The 23,225-nt window shown below is 35.6% G+C and overlaps 2 protein-coding genes across 11 annotated transcripts in view; one reads left to right on the top strand and one right to left on the bottom strand.

The window, feature by feature from the left end:
• The window catches only part of C9H1orf146 (chromosome 9 C1orf146 homolog), a 10,769-nt gene extending 5,026 nt beyond the window's left edge, over positions 1–5,743 (top strand). For both annotated transcript variants that reach the window (XM_032117979.1, XM_032117980.1), the window contains exons 3-6: positions 27–120; positions 1,237–1,405; positions 4,458–4,536; positions 4,998–5,743. In XM_032117979.1, coding sequence (XP_031973870.1) covers positions 27–120; positions 1,237–1,405; positions 4,458–4,536; positions 4,998–5,117 — 462 coding nt within the window. In that variant the 3' untranslated portion in view covers positions 5,118–5,743. The remainder of the gene's footprint in view (positions 1–26; positions 121–1,236; positions 1,406–4,457; positions 4,537–4,997) is intronic.
• Positions 1,793–23,225, bottom strand: GLMN (glomulin, FKBP associated protein). 9 transcript variants are annotated; one of them, XM_032117966.1, is made up of 20 exons: positions 23,139–23,213; positions 22,815–22,954; positions 21,497–21,568; positions 20,912–21,037; positions 19,402–19,521; positions 18,269–18,377; positions 16,846–17,092; positions 16,252–16,351; positions 15,059–15,246; positions 14,531–14,584; positions 13,679–13,709; positions 13,219–13,308; positions 12,626–12,667; positions 12,469–12,542; positions 12,073–12,157; positions 11,173–11,282; positions 9,992–10,055; positions 7,844–7,967; positions 6,389–6,471; positions 1,793–6,263 (listed from the first exon to the last, which is right to left on the bottom strand). In XM_032117966.1, exons 3-20 carry the CDS (start codon positions 21,560–21,562, stop codon positions 6,156–6,158), a joined length of 1,821 nt encoding a protein of 606 aa, XP_031973857.1. In that variant the 5' UTR covers positions 21,563–21,568; positions 22,815–22,954; positions 23,139–23,213; the 3' UTR covers positions 1,793–6,155. The 9 variants fall into 9 exon arrangements, with proteins under 9 accessions (XP_031973857.1, XP_031973861.1, XP_031973859.1 ...); XM_032117970.1 differs by having other exon boundaries at positions 22,843–22,954; XM_032117968.1 differs by having other exon boundaries at positions 23,134–23,182.

Genomic DNA, 23,225 nt, shown 5'->3' with positions numbered 1-23,225 from the left:
AAAATAACCTTGTAAAATTTATTTAGGATCATGAAATTTCTACAGTTTTGCAGAGACAACAACACCGAGTTCGATATTCAGAATCAGTGGAAACTGGATCTGTGATTTTTCCTCTTTCTGGTACAGTACTTTAAAGTTTATGCTTTTAAATCATAAATTCCAAAGAAGTACAAAGTCAGGCCCTGTTGTGGGCTACACTAAACTGAATAAAACCTGCCTTGTGGGGATGTTGTACAGTACTGGAAGGAGCTGTGCTATGATTGTATGTAAATCAGAGGATGAAACAGAGAACGTTTCAGAGAGGGATTAAATACTTCCATTGTTTTTTACTTTTTTGGTACATATATTATAGAACAGCTACATGAGATGTGGTGATCATTTGCTGAACTACTCAGTAAATTTTTGTTATAACTGAGTAAACATGCTAAATGCCACTAACATGTAAACTGCCATCAGGATCTTTAGTATACATGGCTGTAAATGTAAGAGTGAACCAACACCTTTGGCTTTCAACTTGCAAGTTGAATTTGCAAGCTGGTGATAGCAGTGGAGGTGAGGAAAGGATTATTGGAGTGGGTTTGATTGGGAAATCACTGAGCTGTGAACATGAAATAGCTATTTTTCCTTTTTAGAACAGAAGATGTTTTAGACACATAGATGAGATCCTTTATCTGAAGTTTTCCTGAACTTTAACGACTAGCACACATTGAGATAGATTTTTGTATGCTCAGTTGTTAAGCCTCCTAAACTTCAGCCTTCTTAACTTTCCCTTTTAGAACAACTTAAATTGACAGAGTTACAATTTCATTTTTCATGGTAGACAGTTTAGCTAACTTTTAAGATTTTACAGCTGTTTCTTTCATTTAGAAACAGGACTTGCTGAGCTTTTCAGTCAGCCTTTGCATTTGCCCCAAATTCATTCCATTATAGCAGTTGCTTGTTCCTGAAGCATGTACACTCAAAGGCATTCAGATGTGTCTACTTGGAGTGGATTGTATAGTTGGTGGTTTTTTGATGTTATGGTAGAAAAATTACCTGAGATATTGTAGTGTTACCTTAAAATTACTCATCATCACTGGCCAAATCTCCCTGTCAGAGATGTGGAAATCCATTCATGTTCTGTTCCATTGCCTTTTAAACAAATGGTTGAATTAAGAATTGTGCTTCCCAGTTTGTGGTGAGAACTTAATCCCATTGCTGCCATGACCTGTACATTTACAGCACTTTCCTCAATAGGCATTGCATTTATACTGTCAGACACTCAAGACTTGCTTAGGACAGGGGAAGAAGAGTTTTCTAAAAGGATTCAGAAGTTCATAAACATCCATCGGAACAGTTTTTTGGTTTTGTCAGCTGCTCTTCATGGACCAGAAGAATGGAGTGCCATGTTCAGGATTCAGAGAAGGTATGATTTCAACATCAAACTCAACTTTATATTGCTAAGAAGAAATGAAAGAGCAGTCTTGGATTTGGAAATATTATTTTTAGGAATAAATAGGACAAGAGGCAATGGACAGAAACTGATGCACAGGAAGTTTCACCTAAACATGAGGAAGAACTCCTTTACTGTGCAGTGACCATGCACTGGAACAGATTGCTCAGAGAGGGTGTATCTCCTTCACTGGAGATATTCCAGAACTATCTGGATGTAATCCTGTGCAGCGTGCTCTAGGATGACCCTCCTTGAGTAGGGAGGTTGGAGTTGACACACTGTGGTCCCTTCCAACCTTACCCTTTGTGAATTATTTACAGGAATTCAGACACACATTGTATTTTACTAATGCACTGGAAAAATATTTAAAGCATTTGTTTATTAATAGCAAATAAAAAGAATACCAAGTGAATCAATCTGACATACCATAGGCAACAAAAGAGGATGTTCCTCTAAACATAGCAAATATGCTTCCTTTTTCAATCATTTTAGGGCTATGTAATATAATTCTTTTTCAAGTTTTCTCTTGAATTGGAAAATTACACAATTTTCTTAGCTCTGTAACCATATTTTCATGGTCATTTTCAAAACAGAACAGGCAAGTTTACATCATGAGAAAAGGCTTTATTGTAAAGTGCAGATTTTTTACCAGCTTTTAAAATGTTTACTTGGAACAGTGTCTATTAAAATTGCCTAGAACAATTAAATAATTAATGTTATTTTACACCAAAAGTATAAAACAACATTAAAACTGGTTTATTTAAAACTTATCTCTAATTTCTAATAGAATCTGAAAACTTGCATATTTTAGTACACACCTGCTGACAACAGCAATCAGATTATGCTCCATGCTTGTAGTCAGAACTATTTTCTTGTAGGTACAGTAGCCCTAACTGCAGCTGATTGTCACTCTTGGCCTCACAGAAGTGACTATTCTAATGAAGTCTTTGATCTTTACCTCCTTGAGGTAACTGGCACCAGTTTCATTAAATCCTGGGCATACTTCCAAATGCTGATGCATGAAAGAGTGTATGAGATTAAATGTAAGAAATCTATTACCTGTTTGTGAAAACGCTGTAAATTTTTATGAGAGGTTTTAAAAGTTCAGCCACCATTCAGCAGGACCATGTTATTTAGCTGATGGCAATGCTAATTCTCAATTTACTTTGTGCTTATGTAACAGTGGATTTTGTGCATTGTATTTTGGAGCTGTATTCCAAAATTTATTATGTAATTATTATGTAATTTTATTAAAATAAATATTTTGTCATTCCGAGCAATATCAAATTGATGTTGACAAGGCAGAATTATATATATATATATTTAAATTCATGTGCTTTTTTTACTACCTGGCAACTTGGAGTTCTGCTGTTGTTTGTAAATCACTGACTGAGCTTCTTTGAAACTACAAGCCACCTGTTGGATTTGTTAAAAAACAAAGCCCCTTAGTAATTGTCAGGTTGTCTTCTATTACTATGTCTTTCTGCTTATCTATCTATGGGTTTGCTGCAATTAGGGAAGGATTTTTTTTTATTATTATTAATCAGAAAATTACAGGATTCTTGTTAACAACATGAACATTTTATGTAGGGTTGTGTACAGCATGGGGGAAGCAGGAGAAAAGTAGTGTTTATCATCATAGCTTAAATGAGCATTCCACTAATAACCCCAGTACATCTGTATGTGAAGTTTTAAACACCTTGGAGGAAAGGCCAGACATGTTCAAATGCCAGTATTCTGTCCATCAATCAAATTAATAAAACTAAATTTAGTCCTGCTGTTATTGGAAGCAAAACTATTTATAGAAACAGGTTGGATCTAGGTAAGTACATGTAATTGTTTCCTTGTTGCACTTTGTTCATTCATGCTTTGTTTAGCCCATTCTAGTATTAGCAAAACTGCATCAATTTTTTTCCCTGATCTGTAAATGTAAACCCAACCCTTGTTCCTACATCACCTTTTAGCAAAACCCACCAGGGACCTGAGTGCCTATGCTTAGAGAAGGACAGTACCTGTAACATTTATTTTTGCTAATTAGAGGCAAGGGGAGACAAGTTCAGCTGAGATACCTTACCAGCATGAGGTCTTAATGTGAATGAGTCCAAGTTATCAGACAGATTGCAGGGAAGAACAGGTGGTAGGCACAAGGGGAGGTCACAGGGGACTATGCAAGTGAGCAGCTGGGCACTTCATCTGCATTATTTAAATTCATTTTAGTTATTTAAAATTCCTCATTCTTTGTTGTGAAGTCCCTCTCCTGTTTTAGCTCTACAACAGAAAACAGCAGCAAAGGCAACGCTGTCATTGTTCCAACACACTTAAGGTGCAAGGCTGAGGGAGAGGCTCTGTGCTTGCCTAAGCTTTGATCTCTCTCTTCCATAACTGCACTGAATGACAACTCATGTTACTATTTTGAATCTTCAGATTCCATTCTCAAGAATGAATGCATATGAGTAACAGTATTTATAGAAAGAATTAATTTTAGGTTGAAGTATTTGAGTGAACAAGCCTTTACATGAAAGTAGTGGAATTATCCCATTATCTTAATCATGCCTGGAATACAGGTTGTTTTATTTATAGTACAGTACAACGATTTAGTTCAAATTCTGAAATACTTTTAGCACAGTGTTTTTAGATACTTTGCTGTGTTCTTCCAAAGCCATAAAAACAACCTGAATATTTTTTACTGCCACTGAGAAGAGTTTTCAACAATATCACAGAAGAGGGTTTAGCTCTCTCTGAATGTACGCATGCTTAAGAAATGCTGATTGATTGTTGAAGAGACCTAGATAAAGAAATGAGCCCTTCCAAATCCCACGTAAGTAAGTGCTACAGAAATGGGACAGATGGCTTTACAAACAGCATGAATGCTCCACTTGCCCTTTCAAGATAAAAGCACTCTTCTCCCTAAGTAAAACTGCACACTAAAAAGCTGCTTACATCATGTGGGAATGCTGTTTGAGTTTTATGGCATAACAAATTAAATACATATTTTAAAAGTAATCTTACTTATTTTGATGCGCAGATTCCTGGGCAGTAACTTACGTGTAATACCAGTTCACAATCCTGCTGAAACTGTTAAATTAATGCTAACTATGGCTAAGGTAAGTCCAGTTGCATATACTTAAAAATATGAGTGTATTACTCAGGAAAAGCCAAGAACTGTAAAATATTTGGTTTTCCTTAATGGAACTTTTTGGGTTATACTGACCACAATCCATTAATACACTGAGGTAGGACTGGTACTCTGATGCATTAGCTGAGTCTTTAAACTACTGTTAGAGGTAACTTAATAGCTCTTAATAGCATCTAAGAAAACAGATACTTAAGGGCTTGTTTGGCTGTTATTTACCATTGTTAAATTAGGATGTTTTCATTTACTGCTAACTCCTGTTGAAATACTATCACCTCTGTGTACATCATTCCTGAACACCTACTTCAGAACACGATTCAAATTTCACTGATGAATAATTCTGCATTTCTACTACTGGAAAAAGAAAATGTTGAATATTCTATTACCTAAAATTCACTGTGTCCTACTCATAATATTTTTCTTTTCTCCAAGATAACTTCCAAGCCACAAGCAGATGATACTCGTTGCAAAATGGAAATGACAAAAGCCCAAATAATAGAAAAAAGTCCAGTTTGGAAGATGCTTCAGGAGTACCAATTCCACTGTAATTAACTTAGTATTTGGGTTTTTTATTCATAAATAAAGTTGCTACATTTTAAACAAAATATAAAATGTTCTTAAAAATATAGTTACATTTCAAAAGACTACATACAACATATGCATTTGGAATGAAAATTCGTATTAAATAACTATACAGTGAAAAATAGCATACTTGATACCAAATGTACTGGGCGGGGGGAAAAGAAGTGGTTTAGCTGCACTATAGAAAAGCCATCCTTACTTTTAACTTGGTTCTGAACTTAGAGGCTCATCTGTTTATAAATAATTCCCCAAAATATTTACTATATCTTAAGGAAAACTGTATGATTCAAGATAAGGATAATCAGAACAATTCCACAATACAGGTATCCCTAAAATAAGCAGCTGTATGTATGAAACTTTACGCTGTTTTTTAAACACAAGGGTTATCTGTTATGTTACTCAGTTTTAAAATCTTATTTGGCTCAAAGTTGATGTGTTTTTCTTTAAACCTGGTTTCCTTTGCCACAGCGTTTTTTACTATTTATAGATAGTATAGAATATATTGTTATCTATCTGTACCTTACAGTCCTGTTTGCAAATATAGAAGCTTGTTTGTCAACATTAAAATGTGCTAATAAAAATACCTTCTGCTTAAACACGGCTTTTTAATTAATGGTTCTTCAGTCACTTGATAAAAACCTTTGTAATTCACAACACCAGTCAGCAACTATTACGTAACAAATTCTGAAAATAAAAAAAAATAAATGCCTAGCCATACCTCCTTGCCACAGAGAAGAACACACCCCTGCCCTGTTTTTAGTTTCTAAACTTAAGAAAAAGCATCACATTCTGAAGAGAAGTAAATAGACTGTATCTGCAAATCACATGCAACAAGAGCAAAAGAAAATAAACAAGAACAGCAACAAGACTTATGAAGAACAGCATTTGCAATTCTGGAGGCCACTCTAAATTGCTCGTCTATAAAGGGTGGTAGCCTCCCTTGCAACTGAAGTCTCATAGTCCAAATGATCTTGTAAGGAGTATGTTAATTCAAACACTTCAGCTGACTTAACTATTTTCCTCCATTACAGCTTTTGTCTTCCCTTCAATGAGTTCTTCTACTCGAGCTAGAACACTTTCTATTAAGTCAAATGTGAAGAGAGCTGAGTGTAAAACCTGAAATGACAAGAAAGATGAGTGTTATTGTTAGTAGAATTTTTTTTACCTATTTTACATTTACTTTTGTCTCCACAAAAAATGTCAGTACTTCTGAGTGACTCTGAAGGGAAGGGCAAACTCACTTGAAGCTGCATTCCTGTAGTCATGGCAGGCATCTTTTCCCCACTAACAGTTACAGAGCAAACTGGGTTAGAACTGTGTGCCTCTGTAGAAGAAAACAACCAACACAACTCTTAGAATTAAAAGAATATTTAAAGTATCAGCATTTCATGACAGTAATTGTTAAGAACAGAAATCTAGGGATGGATGAAATACATGACTGAGGGTGCTGAACCTTAAGAGGAAAACAGTTGGATGCTATCTTTACACTCTGTAACACAAATGCCTACATTACTGAACAGGCAAGATTTGCAACTGAAACCAACTTTATAGAGCTCACATGCTCTTTGAAAGGAAAAATAAAATGTTATCTGGTCTGGTTTTCATACATTTTTAGTATTTCCACATCCAGGGAAACAGTAGGAGGTTCTTTAGCTTGACTTAATGGATCCAGACATGAAATACTTATTTTATTAAGAAAAGGCTGCAGGCTTCTCTGTTTCAGAGAGATTACTTGCAGCAGGCTAAACTACAAGGACAGGTCTGAAAAAGAAGGGGAAAACCTCTTACACTCAGACCACATATTTGAAATTCAATGTAATGTTTACAAAGATTATACACTAGGGAAGAAAGCTAAATCATTTATTGTTACAAGTTGGATGTTCTCTCCCAAACTCTCTTTGTACATTGTCGAAGGCTAGAGAAATGTAAGAGGGATTTAAGAAAAAGCTTCCTGATTAATTTTGAAGGATTTCCTTTAGAAAGCTATCCACAGGTTGTCTTGAGAAAAAAAATCCCCTTCTTTGCCTCATACTTACATAGTTTTCAACAGAAGAGGATAAGACTAGAGGCAAAAAGCTGTATTGACATTTTTAGTAGCAGACACAAATTCCTTGGGCTGTCTTAATTATACTGGAGACCACAAGGAACAGAGGATCTGACATACAGAGAGATTGCCTAAAGCAGATACAGCTCTTATGCCCTGTGCAATGTGTCTGCTTAACCCAGAGCAGAATCTGATTCTGTGTGTCAGATTAAAAAAAAAAAAAAATTAAAAATGATTGTAATGCTTCAGGCTTCAGAGAGCACTGTGACTTATTTTTTCTCTTGTTAACCCCCCCACACCTGGTATGAAACCTAAGGGTTATGCATTCAGAGAGACTTAGTCACTCCTTTGTAAAATTAAAATCAAAAGTATAAATGCAGAACAAGCTCTGAAGGTCTTCATGTGACAGTTCTATTAGGTTTCCATAAGATTTACAAATATGATGACAGATAAACAAGTTCAGATTTTTCTGATCAATTATGAAAATTTTTAATATAGCAACTACTGAATTATTATTTGAAGTTTGGAATAGTGTCAACAGTTAAATAAAACCTGATCTATACAGCATTCACCAGTTCCTCATTTCCAAATGATTACCGAAGTTTCTAGGTATGAACAAAGATAAGAACAAAAAAACCCAACAAAAACTGACCTTTTCTGTTTTCTTTCTTATTTTTTATTTCTGCTTCATAATGTGCTTTTGACATATTGAGTCCTACACGCAGTGGCTTTAAGAAATTCTGCTTTATCTTGCCAAGTGTGGTCCATACACCAGTCTAGTCAAACAGAACAGAGGTGGTTACAAAACAGTTTTAATGAAGCATTGCAATACTAAGCTTTTGAGCACAAGTTTTTTGACTAGTCTTTAAAACATACACTTTTGTGGTGGGAGGAGAAGAGAAAAAAATAATTTGGACTCGTGCATCTAAGCAAGAACAGCATTGTGATGGATACTTAAGCTCCTCTTCCTCTCCTGTACATTATTTGTTGATTGGAGGATGAAGCAGTCAAAAAAAAAAGGGGAGCAGAGGGAAGGAGGACCTAGGTAGGCTGATAACTACAGCAATGGAAATGCACATTTTCAGCATGTTCTTGTAAGCAAAGCTAAAAGGATCTTGATGTGTTGGAGGGGAGGCTCTAGGCCTGTTCTCAGGCTAGAATCTCTACACCAAGTCAATGGCAGTTGGAGACTCTTTTCAGATAATTCAGCAGTAAAACAACAAAAACTTACGTTAACATTCCTGAATTAACACTGTACTGCAATGCCAAATGACAGCTCTGATAAATCTCATGCTTCCCAAATGTCTACAGTGCATTTTAAAAGCATTGTAGGAATGTTACGGGATATGCTACTATCCCATCCTTCAGCACAGCAGCCACAGTGACAACGAATTCTCCCCAGTTTGGCATGGGTGGAAAGAAGGAGTTTACAATAATGGCACTTAGGAAGCAAGAGGTGCAAGGAAAAGATGCTCAAAACCAAGGCTGTTCAGGGTTACAGAGAGGAAAATAAGCTTGGGTTTGCTACAAAACTACTGTAGAAGGAAACAAATACAAAGCAGCCTTTGTGTCCTTCGATATAAGAGCCATTTATACAACTCTTTTCTTCAGCCAGTATCCTCAAAGGGCAGAATAAGGACGATAAAAATAAGAATTTTCAGTGTTAAATACAGTGAGTCCACTAACAACAGTGGAAAGTCCACCAGATGACACAGTTAACTGTTCAAATAAGAACAGTAATTACTTCCACCAGGATGTGGCTTAAAAAAGGAACTTTCTAGAAAAATACTTATTTTTAAACTTGATTAATGAAAATGCTTGTTATGCAGCAATCAAAATATCTGAACTGACATGAAAGGAGGCATTTTCTTTCTGCCTCACTTGCACTATATGAAGAGAGACAGGGAAGAAGTCAAGAAGAACTGACAGAGCCTAAATTTAAGGGAAAATCTTCTGAAGATGTGATGCTATTTTTTCCTCAAACTGTATGGACATTCTTTTTGCCAGGTACTAGATAGCACTGTTAGAGCAGCTGAGTGCTACTACATGTAGTTTTTTATTAAGAATAAAAGAGGAGTTCTTACTTTCCTTACAAAGCTATGTATTTGCATGCAATTGAGTGGACCATAATGAGTACTTAAATAGTAATCACCCCTTAAATATGACAAACAGATACAGTCTGCCAATATTAACTAATTACATAAATATTAAATTAGAAATGCACCCACTGAAAACTAAATTTTTCTTTTCATTTTCATTATGCTTTCCACAATCAGTGCAAGTTATTTCACTGTTATTCTACTTAGACTAGTAAGATTATTAGACACTTACAAAATGTATTCTTGTATCTCAAATTAGTCTAAAAGGAGATCAGAATTTTTTTCTGTATTTCAGAAACCAGACACCAGTATTTTGTATTATTTTTATTACAAACATACCCAGTTGGAGGTTTGAGGGATACCAGTGAATTAATAAGCAAAAATAACAAGTTTTTCATATGGGAATACTTTTGGGTATGTGATTTTGTGGTGACATACTCTAATGTTATGGAAATAGATCACAGTTCAACAGGCAGAGTAAAAGGATTCATTTGTTTATAGTAACAGTATATATGCAAAAAATTTCATCAGAATAAATGAACATCACATATTTCCTAATGTCTTAATAAAAGCATCACTTCTGGGGAACTAACCATTGCAAAGAAAAATGCAAAACCTATGCTTTTTGAATCAAGGATAACAGTGTTCATGTGAATCCACCTCTCAGCTAATCAATCATTTTCACATCAAATAGTACTTACTTGATTATCACTTTCACAATCCTTAATGACTAAGTATCTCAGCAGATTTAGTGATGCCATAATCCTGTGAATTAAAAACATACAATTTATAATCCAGAGCACAGATACCTATTACCAGGATAGTAATTTTAATTGTCCATTAGCCAGACATCCTAAGAGTATCTGTTTGTACAAAAAGCAACCACACATCTCCTGAGCAGTACAGCTCCATCTAGAGCACCAGTGTGTAGTGACGTCCACACAACAGTTCACACTTTGCAAGTAAAACTGAAACTGTCATCAGATTGGAGAAGGCTGGTGATTGTGAGGAAGAGCGTTCTCTCAAGAGACAGAACCTATCTATAATATGCATCATTGATGATTCAAAGTCGATTTGAAATTAGTGCGACAATTTTCTTTATTACTGTACTGAATTTTTGAGTGTGCTTTTTAAAATAAGGTTTTTGCTTTTGTCTTACCATACTTCCGAGCAGAAATTATTTATTGTTTTTTCCAGATAAAAAGTACAGTTACACATCATACTTCTGGGCTTTTTTAAGCAGGTATGTGTCCATCTGGACATTATCTCCGCACTGATTTAGAAGTCCAAGCATCATCATATTATTTATTATATAGCAAGGCTTGTCCTATATACAGGGGATTCTCAGAGACATTTATTTTTTTATTTTTTAATGCAATTATTTACTGTTCAGGTGGATCTGTAATCCTACTCATGAGATACTGGATTACCAGCAGCAATCTGCGAAACAGCCTCAAAAATGCCTTGCACTGTAAGCTGCATCTGGTAATTGTTATTCCCCTGTATCACATTAGACAACATACCACATTGCTTTTACTCCTCCAACTGCTTCTGCAGAGAGCTGACAAACCATACATTCCTGAAGAAATTCTTTACCCAGTAATTATGTCATTTCACGACTGAAGTCTTAACATCCTTGGGGAATGGAGGAGGACATCTTTTTTTACTGTTAAAAATTAATGTAATGGCATTGTGACATTCTTCTATGCAGAGCTGGTTGAAATAAGTGACTATTCCCATTCCTAGTTCTAAAAACTTAAAATACACTGATGTTGTCACCTCATTAATCACATGACAGCATACATCATTGTAGTAAGATAGTTTAAAGGCTTTTTAAATGATAAAGAAAGGAGAAAAGCTTCCAACTGTGATTGCAATTCACCTGTCTGAGTTTTGCAGAAGATCAGTCTCAGCACCTTCTGGAAGCGAAAGTACTAAATCTAGAAGGGGGATCAGGTGATGTCCTGTAAACCAAACGTTGTCATATTCCTTCTAAAAAAAAATACAAAAAGTTTAGCTGAGTGCAAAATTTAGATCTTAAATAATGTAACAAGAACTTGCATAAAACAGAAAAGTAAAAAAAAAAAATCAAGCACTGGAAGAAATGCTTTCTAATTATCACCTCCCTGTGAGTGAAGTACACAAATCAGCCTTTTAATCATTTTAAAATTATCTGTCTTTTTGACAGCCAGGAAAGAAAATGAAGAAATGTAGTAAGAGAATTCTGAAGCTGCATGGTAAAAAGTTAATCATTTAGTTTTAATTAATTTTCCCAACTTTCTGGTATAAATTACTATAAAATATGAGATTAAAATGGCTTTGATCTAGCTCAGCCCTTCCTGATGGATTTATCATTTGCGTAGCACTCATAATAAAATGCTGACTGTCATCAAAAAAGCAAAGAAAAAATTAATAATTCTATCTGGACTGTAATGTTTGAATTACATTTTAAAAAATGAGGAACTGTGGGGATAAAACAATATACTGAGCAGTTCCACTTTAAGAAAGAAATGTATTTTCAAGCACAGAAAAGGTAATAACTTATATAGAAAAATACAGTAAGATTGTGCAATTAAAAATACAACTGTAAAATTATAACCCAAATATGCATAGACAGAAAAAGCCAAAGTAATGTTCTTAATAAAATTTTCCAATCTTAGGTTTCTTCTCAAAGTGGATTTTTTTAATGCATCACTCAAAGTTTAAGCTGTAGGCATTTTCTCAACATCATACTGATAGAATTTTGAGAAGGCAACTTGGTTTTTACTGGTAACAGCCTCACCGTTAACGCTATGTGAATCTGATCTTTTATATTTTTAATAATGTATCCTTCCACACCAGCATGGTTGCTTGTCTTCAGTAAACACCTTCAAACAAACAAAACAAAGACATTATCTCTTCAAACCTGCCCGTAGAGTTAGCTCAAAACTTAGATGACATTCACTAAGTGGGAGTTTTACCACAGAAAAACAGAGTGACTATGTAACCTTTAAACACTGGCTTACATAAGACAGCTAATTTTATATGAGGCAATTGAAATTCATTATTTATCAAAAAATTAACATAGTAAAATTAATATGGCTTATCAGATGGAAATTCTGTCAGAAATCATTGTATCTATGCAATTAAGCTGCACTAGGGCTGTTATTACACAACCTACAGTAACTGGGATGCATACCTGAATAATGTGTATTTTCCCTCTGTGTCAAACTTGTCTATGAACAACTGCAAAATATTTAAACTCTTCTTTCTCTAAAAAAAGCAGAGATGCTTATCAGATGAATTCTAAAAAAATTTATTCAGCATTTACTGATTCTGTAGGCCACTTAACATACCATATTCTCCATGGGGCAAAGAGTCATAATTTTTACCAAATCCTGCAGTCAGAAAAAGGAAATACAGTTTATAATTACATACAAATTATTACATTACATCACACTGACCAAAATCTACTCAAGACTAAAAAAACCAACCAAACAAAAAATCCACAGCACACTTGGGAATGTCCAGGTGACTATGTGAAGATTCTCATCAGAGAAATTCATGCCAGCTTCAGTGGTCAAAATCCCAGGGCTGATCCACAAGAGCTCTACTCTTGTACTGTGAGTTCCACATAAGGATGTAGCCAAGCAGCAGACTGGCAAGGAGGAGACAAAAACAAGCATGCACCACCTTTCAACTAAGATCTGTGCCCATCTGCTTCAGTGACCTGTACATACACTTGGGTGCATTTTAATTGTCACTGAAACTTCACGCTGCAGGAGGTAGAAGAGACAATCAATTCTGTAAAGCAAGACACTGAAGGTTTCAATTTAATGGTACAGATGTAAAAAGGTCCAGTAATATGCCCACTCTCAGACATCTAGAGGACCGCTAGGCATTATTTCTAATCAAAATTTGAAGACTTCTCTACATTGTTTCTTATTACCTGAGGTACATTAATAAAGACTCTGAATTCTAAATAGGGATGGAGAAGGCTGTTATCTTCCATTCTCAATAAACAGCTCTCAAACAGATCCTGCAGGGTGGGGAAAAGAAAAGAAGGCTGCCAACAGTATGCACATATACAGGATGTTAATACATCAGCTTAACATCTCATGGCTAAAACACCCTTCACTCTTAAATACTCATTCAGATATTGCAAGTTCCAAGAAGCTGCAATTTTAAGTAAAAACTGTAATTTAAACATTTATGCAGGACTGTAAGTTCAATAAATACAAGTATTTTTAAGACTGAATAATACTTAATTAAGCATCAAAATATTTCTGAAACTATTATCTGAACTATCAGTTGTACCCCTCTTAGAAGGGGAAACAAGTTTTACCGATCCTTAAACTGAAAAATAAAACATTCTAACATTGAAAATTTAATTTAAAAAAACAACTTACAAGTCCTTTAGATAATACAGATTCTTCTGTTCTAGAAAAAAAACATCAAATATAAGTTGTTAATTAAAAAGACAGTGGATATTTCAGAAGAAATAGTAGAACAGAGGTCAACAAGAACTTGTCCCTCAACAATTTTCACTCTATTTTTAAAATACAGAATCTTCGTTACTCTTCTCAAAGATTTTTAGAATAAACTTGTGGATGAGAAGTTGAACATTAGACTCATCTCTTCACAGTCAAAAATTACTTTTTCTCCCTCAGTATTTTTAAGTGCTCAAAAGCAGTGTCATCTCTCATAGGTACTGAGACATTGATTACCAAAGAAAATTAAATGGTAAGCAGTCAGAATAGGAAACTTGCCTTCCATAGCAGTGCTAGAAGCTATTTGGTAACACTGCTGCTTATGGAAGGTGAAATAATCACAATATATAGAAAAGTTTGGTTTCCTTTAGAAAGCCTGACCTTTAAGTATTTTCTGTATCATGTCAGAATACATTCAAATAAATATTTTCACAATAGTTGCCTTCAGTAATAATTGTTACAGAAGTGCAAGTAAGTGTACACTCTAATTAATTATTCTGCATGTGTTTAAACTACTAATTTTACATTTTCAGAATAAAGTTTCTAAAAATGGTATCATAATACCATATCACATACAAGAGGGAAACAATACATAAACATTTAGACAACTTCTCCTTCTTAATAAGAGAAGCCATCTTTTGTGGAACTTCCCATTTTAATGCTCAAGTTTAAAAACTTCCTCTGAACTTACCTATATTTCAAATTTGGTATTATGAATTACTGGAAAAGATCACACCCACTATCTAGACCTGCAAATTCCACAAACCCTACCTTTTCAGCAGCACTTCAATATGTGTCATATTGCACAGCAGAAGGTATGAAGGACTAGAAGAGAAGAATTAGGCTACATTAAACTTCATAAGCCATATATGTTTGCACATAATTAATATATTTGACAGGATTAGTATTCTTTGAAAAAATAAAAATATCTTTCTAAAATAATTAATTTTTAAATCGATAAAAGAATTGTAAGTCAAATCACTGTTAAGAACTCTTATGTGGAAACTGTCTATAGATGTGTAAATGAACATTTAATACAATTAATTTTCAGCATGTGACTAATCATACCAGTTTCTGTTAAAGGACAGCTCATCTAAAATTAAACTGCAATACATCTGCAGGAGTATGTACTTTATATATATAAACTTACATAAAATATAAATGCATAAAGATTGACATAAAATTAATACTACTGAAATACAGATTTCATTCGTAACTGTTCACAAATAAAGTTCTCTTCTGCTCAGAAAGAATCTTCAAAGTACAGACTTAAAGTAAGTGAAAAAGAATAGTTCTTACCTAAAAACCATTGGAAAGCATTCAATACCAAAATGCTGAACAAACACCAGATAAGACAGACATGCCAAAGAATCAGTGGAATTCTTTCGCTCTATGTCTGCAAACTCCGGATTCTCCCAGGGCGGACTTTTGCCTTTATTAGGTACAAACACTAATGGTATCAATTCTCTTATATTCCACAAAATGTTCTAAAAAATAAAAATAGATTTCCTATAGTTGCCTTAAAACACCTGTATACCAATTAAGTTTAAAAGCTCTAACTGTATTTACAGTACATTCTCTTGTACAGTATGCATATAAATTAATATAAATATGTTTTAAATATATAAAATAATATAAATAGGTGATATTTATGATATATGTACAAACGCACACAAAAAAATCCCTGGAGGAAAAATGACTAGTGTTGGAAAAATGTTACTAAGATAGCAAAGTCAAGCACACAAAAGTTAGCAAAAGGCAGAATAAAGACCACCTGCAAACTCCTAGTTCAGCTCCTTTATTCCCAATGCTATGAGTAACAATAGGTTCATGAAAACCTTTTGTCACAAAATCTCTGTGTTTTTCGGAACACAGAATACTCAGCATTTTGGTTTTTTCTCACTAATCAATATGGAGCACAACATTTAGCTGCTAGAGGCAAGCCCTGATTTAAAGTTAGAATTGCTTTGTATGGCCTTTCTTTCCTGTGATGCACAACACAAGGAACACCTGACATTTGTACACCAGAAATACTACAGTGGTTACCACCCAACACCCTTCATGTGTCTGAGGACAGAGTGTAATTCCTGTTGTACATATTACAGAGAAATGAGGAGATCAAGGTCAGCTCACTATTCTGGGGTTGCCCAAACCCAACATCCAGGATGGCATATTTTGGAAAATTAGGATTACACAAGATGTCGTACAGTCAAAGCATAACTTACTGACCTTAGCTTCAGCTCTCACTACCTAATGCCATAAACAGATGTAAATTTCTTGAGAAAGAGAAGAAAAGGTAATTCATAATTAGCATTAAAAACATGTTTTTCAGACTGTTTCCAACAGGAAAGGCAGGATGTACCTTACAAGGCCCAGTAAGTCACCCCACTAACCAATAATGAAATCAAAATGAGCTCTAGAACAAATTACAGGCAATTATCAACTAGACCACTGGTTCTGCATACACTGCAATTAATTTTGACTGCACTCACTATAATTTCAGTTGCAAAATGCCGAAAAGGATGTTCTTCAATGCCTTCAAGTTGTTCAAGCTGAGCTGTCAATAATGGGTACTTCAGGCTTTTCATACAGCTGAAATAGAAAGGGGTGGAACTAAATCACCAATACAGTCATAAATACAGACTATGACAGTGTTATTGATGACCAAGAATAATGTCTGTATTCATATCAGCTGCTGCTATTCAAGGTATTCCACAGAGAATAAAAAAAACCAAACCAAACATCTCCGGTAGAAGCATTCCTTACACTTCACCTCCAGACTATGATTACTCTCACTACTGTAAATTTGAGGAGAGGAATACCAAATCAGCTTCACAATACAGCAACTAATAGTTGTTTACCCTTTCCCTGTACTAAACAGAAAGTAGTTTTTACCTTTCTTCTCTCACTTCATACATATATCAGGCCTATTTAGGGATTCTTTGTCAAAATACCACATTAGTTGGATACATGTTGGCAGCATTATAAAACACTAAAATGTGATTTATTTGCTATCTATATAATAAATGCCTACTACTCTTTTTGTTAAGTTACAGGAATACGTAACACTGACATAAAATGCTCACAATTTTATTAATTCTTCTTTCAGCTCCATGTCATTGTATTCTGATGACTTTTCCATATTTTTAACAACTTCATTCACAAAAGGTTTAGCAAAGTCCACCACTGCATTACAACATTGACAGAGACCAAGTTTATCTTCTTGTATTTGTTGTTTCGTATAAGGTACAGGTAAGGGAGTAAGCTGATTCATAATCATGGCCAATGACAAACCCACTGAGTAGGCTTTCTTGTTCTGAAGTTTCAAAAGCACTGGAGGAAAGAAAATAAAAAAGGGGAAAAATAGAACATTTTGAGACACTAATTTATTACTTACTTAGTAGAGGAAAACATGAAGAAAAACAACATGACTACGTAAGAAAACATTTCCTTTTCAGGGAAGGAGAGGGACTGATACCTGAAATCACATGAGCAAATCCAGCCAGACTAAACATCATCCCCTAGTTTAATATACTGTAGTCAACATGATCATGTATTTGCAAGTAACGAATATTAAAGCTGTCACACATTTCACCATTCTTCCTTTCTCCACACCACCAGGATGAGGACCAAAAGAAAATCCACTTTTCTAGAACTGGGCTAAGTGAAATGGCACATATCTGACCCGGAAAACACATTTATTACTTGACTCCTTTTGTGCTTGGCAAAACCAGAGACAATGGCCCAGCTTTTCTGCTGAGAACTGACTCTGGTTTTTACTCCATGGCAAAACTAACAGAGACTCTCCCAGACTGAGGAAGCAACACCATTTTACCTGGACTCAGTGCAGACTAACTGCAAATTGGCTATCCAATAAACCACATATTTCTCTTGTTAAATTCTAACATAATACAATAACACATCTTGGAGATTGCTACAATCAGACTTCAACTTGACACACAACACTGAATTTCATCTCATCTAACAAAACAGCAACTACTGCTTGTTACCTACTGAGAGAATGGCCAAACTGAACATTTTAAATTTTCAAATGTAAGCCAGAATAATGCTCCCCCCCTTCACCAATAAAGTATTTCAACATGCTTCAACTGAAATGAAAGTTTTAGACTATAAAAAAATAGAATTGCATGTTTTAGAAGTTAAATAATGAATTTCACAAATCCATGTGATTCCTTATTTCTGCAACAACAGCATGAGTGCTTTACACCTCTAAATATAACTGTCATAGGACCACATTCTTGTAAATGATGGAAAATAGCTAAATATTGCTTTCTCAACTGATGCTATTAGTCCCATCTAAAATATTTTTCTAACAGGCCAATATAAGCATGAAATGTATGCCTTGTGTTATTTTACAGAATATAATAAACTGTAAAGCTTGTCAGGACAGATGTATTCTGAAACCATTCCAGCAAAGGCTAAACTAAATTGATAAATAAATGAGAAAACAATTTATTTCATAAATCGCATAATAAACTCAATTCCCACCTGTCTGCAAAGGCTGAAGCAATAACATGACAGTTTGGCACACTTGCTCTCCAGAGCTCTGCTCAATCTGCTCAAGTAAACCTAAAAAAAGTTCCTTTGGATTGCAGAGCTGCAAGAGTGGAACAATGCATATTTTTAAATAACCATGGTCATAACAAAAAAAATGAATCACATGCAAACTTCAATACCGAAGTTCCTGAACATCAAGGGAGAAGATCTGAATATCCAAGGTAAGATTTAAGAAAACAAATATGAAACAATAAGTACGTGCCTACAATTAACATCTATGGTAGAGCATACCTGTGTGTACACTTTCATATGAGCTGAAAACATGTAATAGTAAAAATTGAGACTAAACCTGATTTTTATGGGTTTTAAAAACCTCACAGTACCTTTGCAAAGTAATCCTTAGGAGCAGAGAGAGAATTAGAATTTGAGTGTGAATTTAATTCAAGCTATAAAGTTTGCAAGTTGTTTTTGGAGTGCATAAATGAAAGAGAATGAGTTTTTTACAGATCAAAACATTTTTCCCCTCCTACTCCATCAGAATCATCAGGTAATGATTCTCATATTGAAGAAGGATGAATGATTTAAAGAAAAGACTTTGCAGAGTGAATGATAGAAAAGAGAACAATAAATACTATTCAGACACACGTAAGTGGAAAATGGCAAGGTCTTGCAGAATGGTTTTGAAACAACTAAAGAGAAAACATCAACAGAGAGACCTTGAATTAGATACTAGAAAACACATTCAGCAACATACTGTAAGTTTTACTCAAGCTAGCCAACTCAGCTAAGATTGTGTCCTTTAGATCAACTTAGCTCATTTCAGTGTGAAAACCATACCTCTGATGCTGAGGCTGCCTCTTCCAAAGAGCCCTACCCACTGAACTTGCACCATGAATTCAGAATTTGCTGTACCTTTAAACGGAGGTGAGAGAACGTTAAACTAAGAGCAGCTTATCCAAGCAGTGATGTAGATCCATTATGCAAATATTGTCAGAACCAAATTGTGTATGTTTGTGTAACTGGCCTTTGGTGCACTAGCTTTGTGGATTAATGATCTAGCACCCCTTTCTGTGCAGAACTTCCCTAACATTATTGTTTCATAATCATGTGTTTCAAACCCATACCTGTGCCAACTGATCTAGTATCCTCAGGCAGCTTTCTCGCTTATCATCTTCTTGTTTGTACATGAAAATACATCTAACAAGAGGAGAAATGAGATTCCAACCCATATTCTTGATGATAACCTAAAAACCAGATTTTCAGAGAATAAACCAAAACTGGATGTCTTCTAAACCCAGAATGATTGTATATATAAAGACCAAAAGCGACAATAGATCAAGGTTGTAACCGTTACTGCCACTGTCATTGAATATTTAACTACTGTTAGCATAATTTGACACACATTGTATTCTCTCCCCATACCTATATAAACACAGCTCTATATTTTGTATAGTTTTCTTCTATTTTTTAACATTAACATGTCAATATATACTTCTAAATGTCTATGAAAATACATTTAAAACAGGACTGAGCAGAGGAGTTGTGCTGAAAGAACACTTGGACAAATTAGTCATAACTTGCGGGGAGGGGATTCAGACTTTCAGTTGTTACTTCAAACTCACAGAATTCAAAACCAGATTGTGAACCCCATGTAACATTGCTAAAATATTCTGCCCTTCACTTTCTTTCTGAACTTCCTATTTATCTCTGTTCAGTTTCGTATATTCTCCCAGCATCCCTAGTGCCCACAAACAGTAGTATTTCAAATTGCCATCAGCCTAGTTGGCTCCTACAGTTTTGGTCAATATTATTATATCCATTTGTGGTGGGCTGACCCCAGACAGCAACTAAGCACCCCACCACTGCTTCCTAGCTCTTGTCCCTCAGATGGGGATGGGGGCGAGAGTCAAAAGAGCAAAACAGGCTAACCCCAAAGGTAAGGACAATGTAATATGTGAATGACAAAAGGTAGCAGGGCATGACAAGGGGAATGATACAAACCAACTCCCACCAGCAGACCAATGCCCAGCCAGCCTCCAAGCAACAGCTATTTTGGAATGGGTCCCCATCCACATGTCTTTCCTGCTGAGCACAATGTTACATGGTGTGGAATATCTCACTGCTTTGGGTTAGCTGTGTCTCCTCCCAAATTTCCTGCTTACTGGAGGCAGAGTGAGAAATGGAGAAGGCCTTGATGCTGTACAAGCATTGATCAGCAGTAGCTGAAGCACTGGTGTGTTATCAACACCTTTTTAGTCAGAAATCTAAAACACAGCACTATGCAAGCTGCCATGAAGAAAGCCAACTCCATGCCAGCCAGACCTAGTACACCATCTGAAGTCCCTGTCCTGCAGAAGTGGGAGGCTGTACCTTTCTCCTGATTATGCTTTCGTCCTTCCTTTTCTCTTTGCTTCACTCACAAAGAAGAGTTACGAATGGTTTTAAGATTACTGTGACTTGGGTTTCTGTGAGCTACCTGAACACAGAATAATGTGCACTTAACACAGGTCAACTTATTAGCTATTCATATGTACAGCCTTGCTCTACAGGGAAAGTAGCTTTTCCCTCTTAATAAGCAGTTTTATATTTAATGATGTTAATAAACACTAATATATAGTGCAAACTTAAACTCACCTTGTTTTTCTCATTTTGAATTACTTCTAATAACTGAGCTGCATATCCATCTTCCAAACACTTCTGACCTGCTACCTGAAACAGATTAAAATCTTCTCCTTTGAAATCAGCTTCTTCCAGAATTTGCTAGAAAGAAAATATTAATGTTTAACTCCATACTTATTAAAGTCAAGTAAGAAATAAGAAATTCCAAGCCTTAATTTCAAAATTAAATGTAGTATCATTGTAACTTTTATACATTTTTCACATATTGAAAAAGCTACCAAGTTATGATGGAACATCAAGGCAGTATTTCAATAGCATTAAGTCTAGACTACAGCATTCTGTTTAGAAGATGTATTTTCTACAAAAACCTGCTTTTGTTCCTGGGTACAACAACACTTCTTTCTCCAAGAAGCAGAAATAATCAAGCATCTTGGGATAAGCACCACAGAGAAGTCAATGAAACATGGAGGCTGAACTCCAGTGAGGAGTTCTGCTAACAGCTGACTTGTTTTTTGAGGTCATTTTGGTTTTAATTATAATATATGAAGAGAAATTCACACTACTTATACTTGTTACTTCTAAGGAAAGAAAACTACTTACACATCTTTGTATTATGGCTTGAAGTTCATCAATTGCCATTATAGTTTGACTGTGTTCTTCTGGCATCAAAATCTATTATAAATTAAAGAGGGCAGTATTACATTACATGAATTTAAAACAGAGGCTGAAAAATAATCACATTATCAAAAAAATGTTAATAGAGGAATAAGAACAATCTAGACAGATATTAAGACTACATAATTGGAAAATAAGGGAAAATTCCTTTTTAAGAGGTGTACGCTATATTATTCTACTCCCCATATTTTCAGGAGACAGTATTACAGACAGGAAACAACCTGCATTCTATGCACAGGAAAGCAATTTTTCAAGTACTATCTGGGTCACCTTAAGAAGTTTGAAGGTTTCAGTGACTACTTTGGGCACATATATGGAAACCTGCAGCTAATACAGAGCAAGTCTGGGCTCACTGCATGCCAAATGTGATAGCCCATGACACGCTACATTTTCTGTGACTGTTCTGACCAGAGGTGCTTCTGCTCAGCCCTGACTGGCACACACTAACCCGATATCTGGCACGTGAAGGCGCTCATCCAAACACCGTGCTGCTTTATATCAACAGTCCCGTCAAGATTACATATACAATATAATCTATTTCTTTCTAGTGTTTAGGTTGGACTAGTTCAGTGGCCTTTTATCTCTAAGTATTAAAATTTACAACTTTCTTGCTAAAAACAACGAAGTTATACACTTAAGTAATGTCAAGTATGTACCAAGTCTTACATAGCCAGGACCATGAATTACAAATACAATCAAGCTTGGGTATCCCATACGACATATCATAGCAGCAGTCATAATCTTTATAGTATTAAGTAATGCCATGGGCCTAAACCTGGTTATATGATCACTACGAGTGTCAATTACCTCTACATCTGGTCAATTAGGTAACTATTCATCAAAACACAGACATCTCCGTGTGATGTCCTCAGGCTTTCCTCTTACATTTGACCTAAGCTACATGAGACAACACACAGACAACAAATCTATCTGGATGCTTACAAAAGGGGGACAACTCGCAAAAGCTTAAAAGGCTTTTTTATGTGACCTTCTTTATTCAAAGAATAAACAACTCACTTTCTATTCTCGATGGTCCAGTTTGACATCTGTATGTCACTGAGACTTATCCTTTCTAGCCTGTCATTTTAACCAGGTCATTACCACACACTTTATTACCACACTTCGTACTATTTGAGCTCTTCACTTTACAGAATGTTACTAATCCCGACAAAAAAATGTAACATACTTTCGAACGCCAATACTGTTGCATTTTCAGCTCTCAGTAACTTCACAATGTACTTACAGCCTTGAAACGCTCCCCAAGCACCCACCGTGCTGCTCCAAGGATTTACTGGCTGAGCTCGCAGATGGTCTCCGGCCTTAATACTTAATCCGGTTTCTAACTGAATCTTTTAGGAGGTTTCAGCGGCAAGCGGGCAGCATCTGAACCATGCGAAACGTTCTATTAATACTCACCAAACTCCCTCCTAATAAACAAACACCCCAACCCCTTCTCTGGGCGGTACCACACGCAGGCTGGGACGAAGAGGCTGCCAGCCTCAGCCTATAACACAAAGCTGAATTAAAAACCACAAGGGCACAGCGGCACAGCACCACCTCACCTCACCTCAGCCCCCACCAGCCGAACCCCTCAACTCCACGCTGCCGCCTCTCCCGGCCCGGCCCCGCCGCAGCAGCAGCTCCGCCCCGGGTG

This window comes from Corvus moneduloides, chromosome 9 (genome assembly GCF_009650955.1).
Source record: "Corvus moneduloides isolate bCorMon1 chromosome 9, bCorMon1.pri, whole genome shotgun sequence".
Taxonomy (NCBI): domain Eukaryota; kingdom Metazoa; phylum Chordata; class Aves; order Passeriformes; family Corvidae; genus Corvus; species Corvus moneduloides.
The sequence above is the reverse complement of the archived record's forward strand: the minus strand, read 5'-3'. Positions and strand labels throughout refer to the sequence as shown.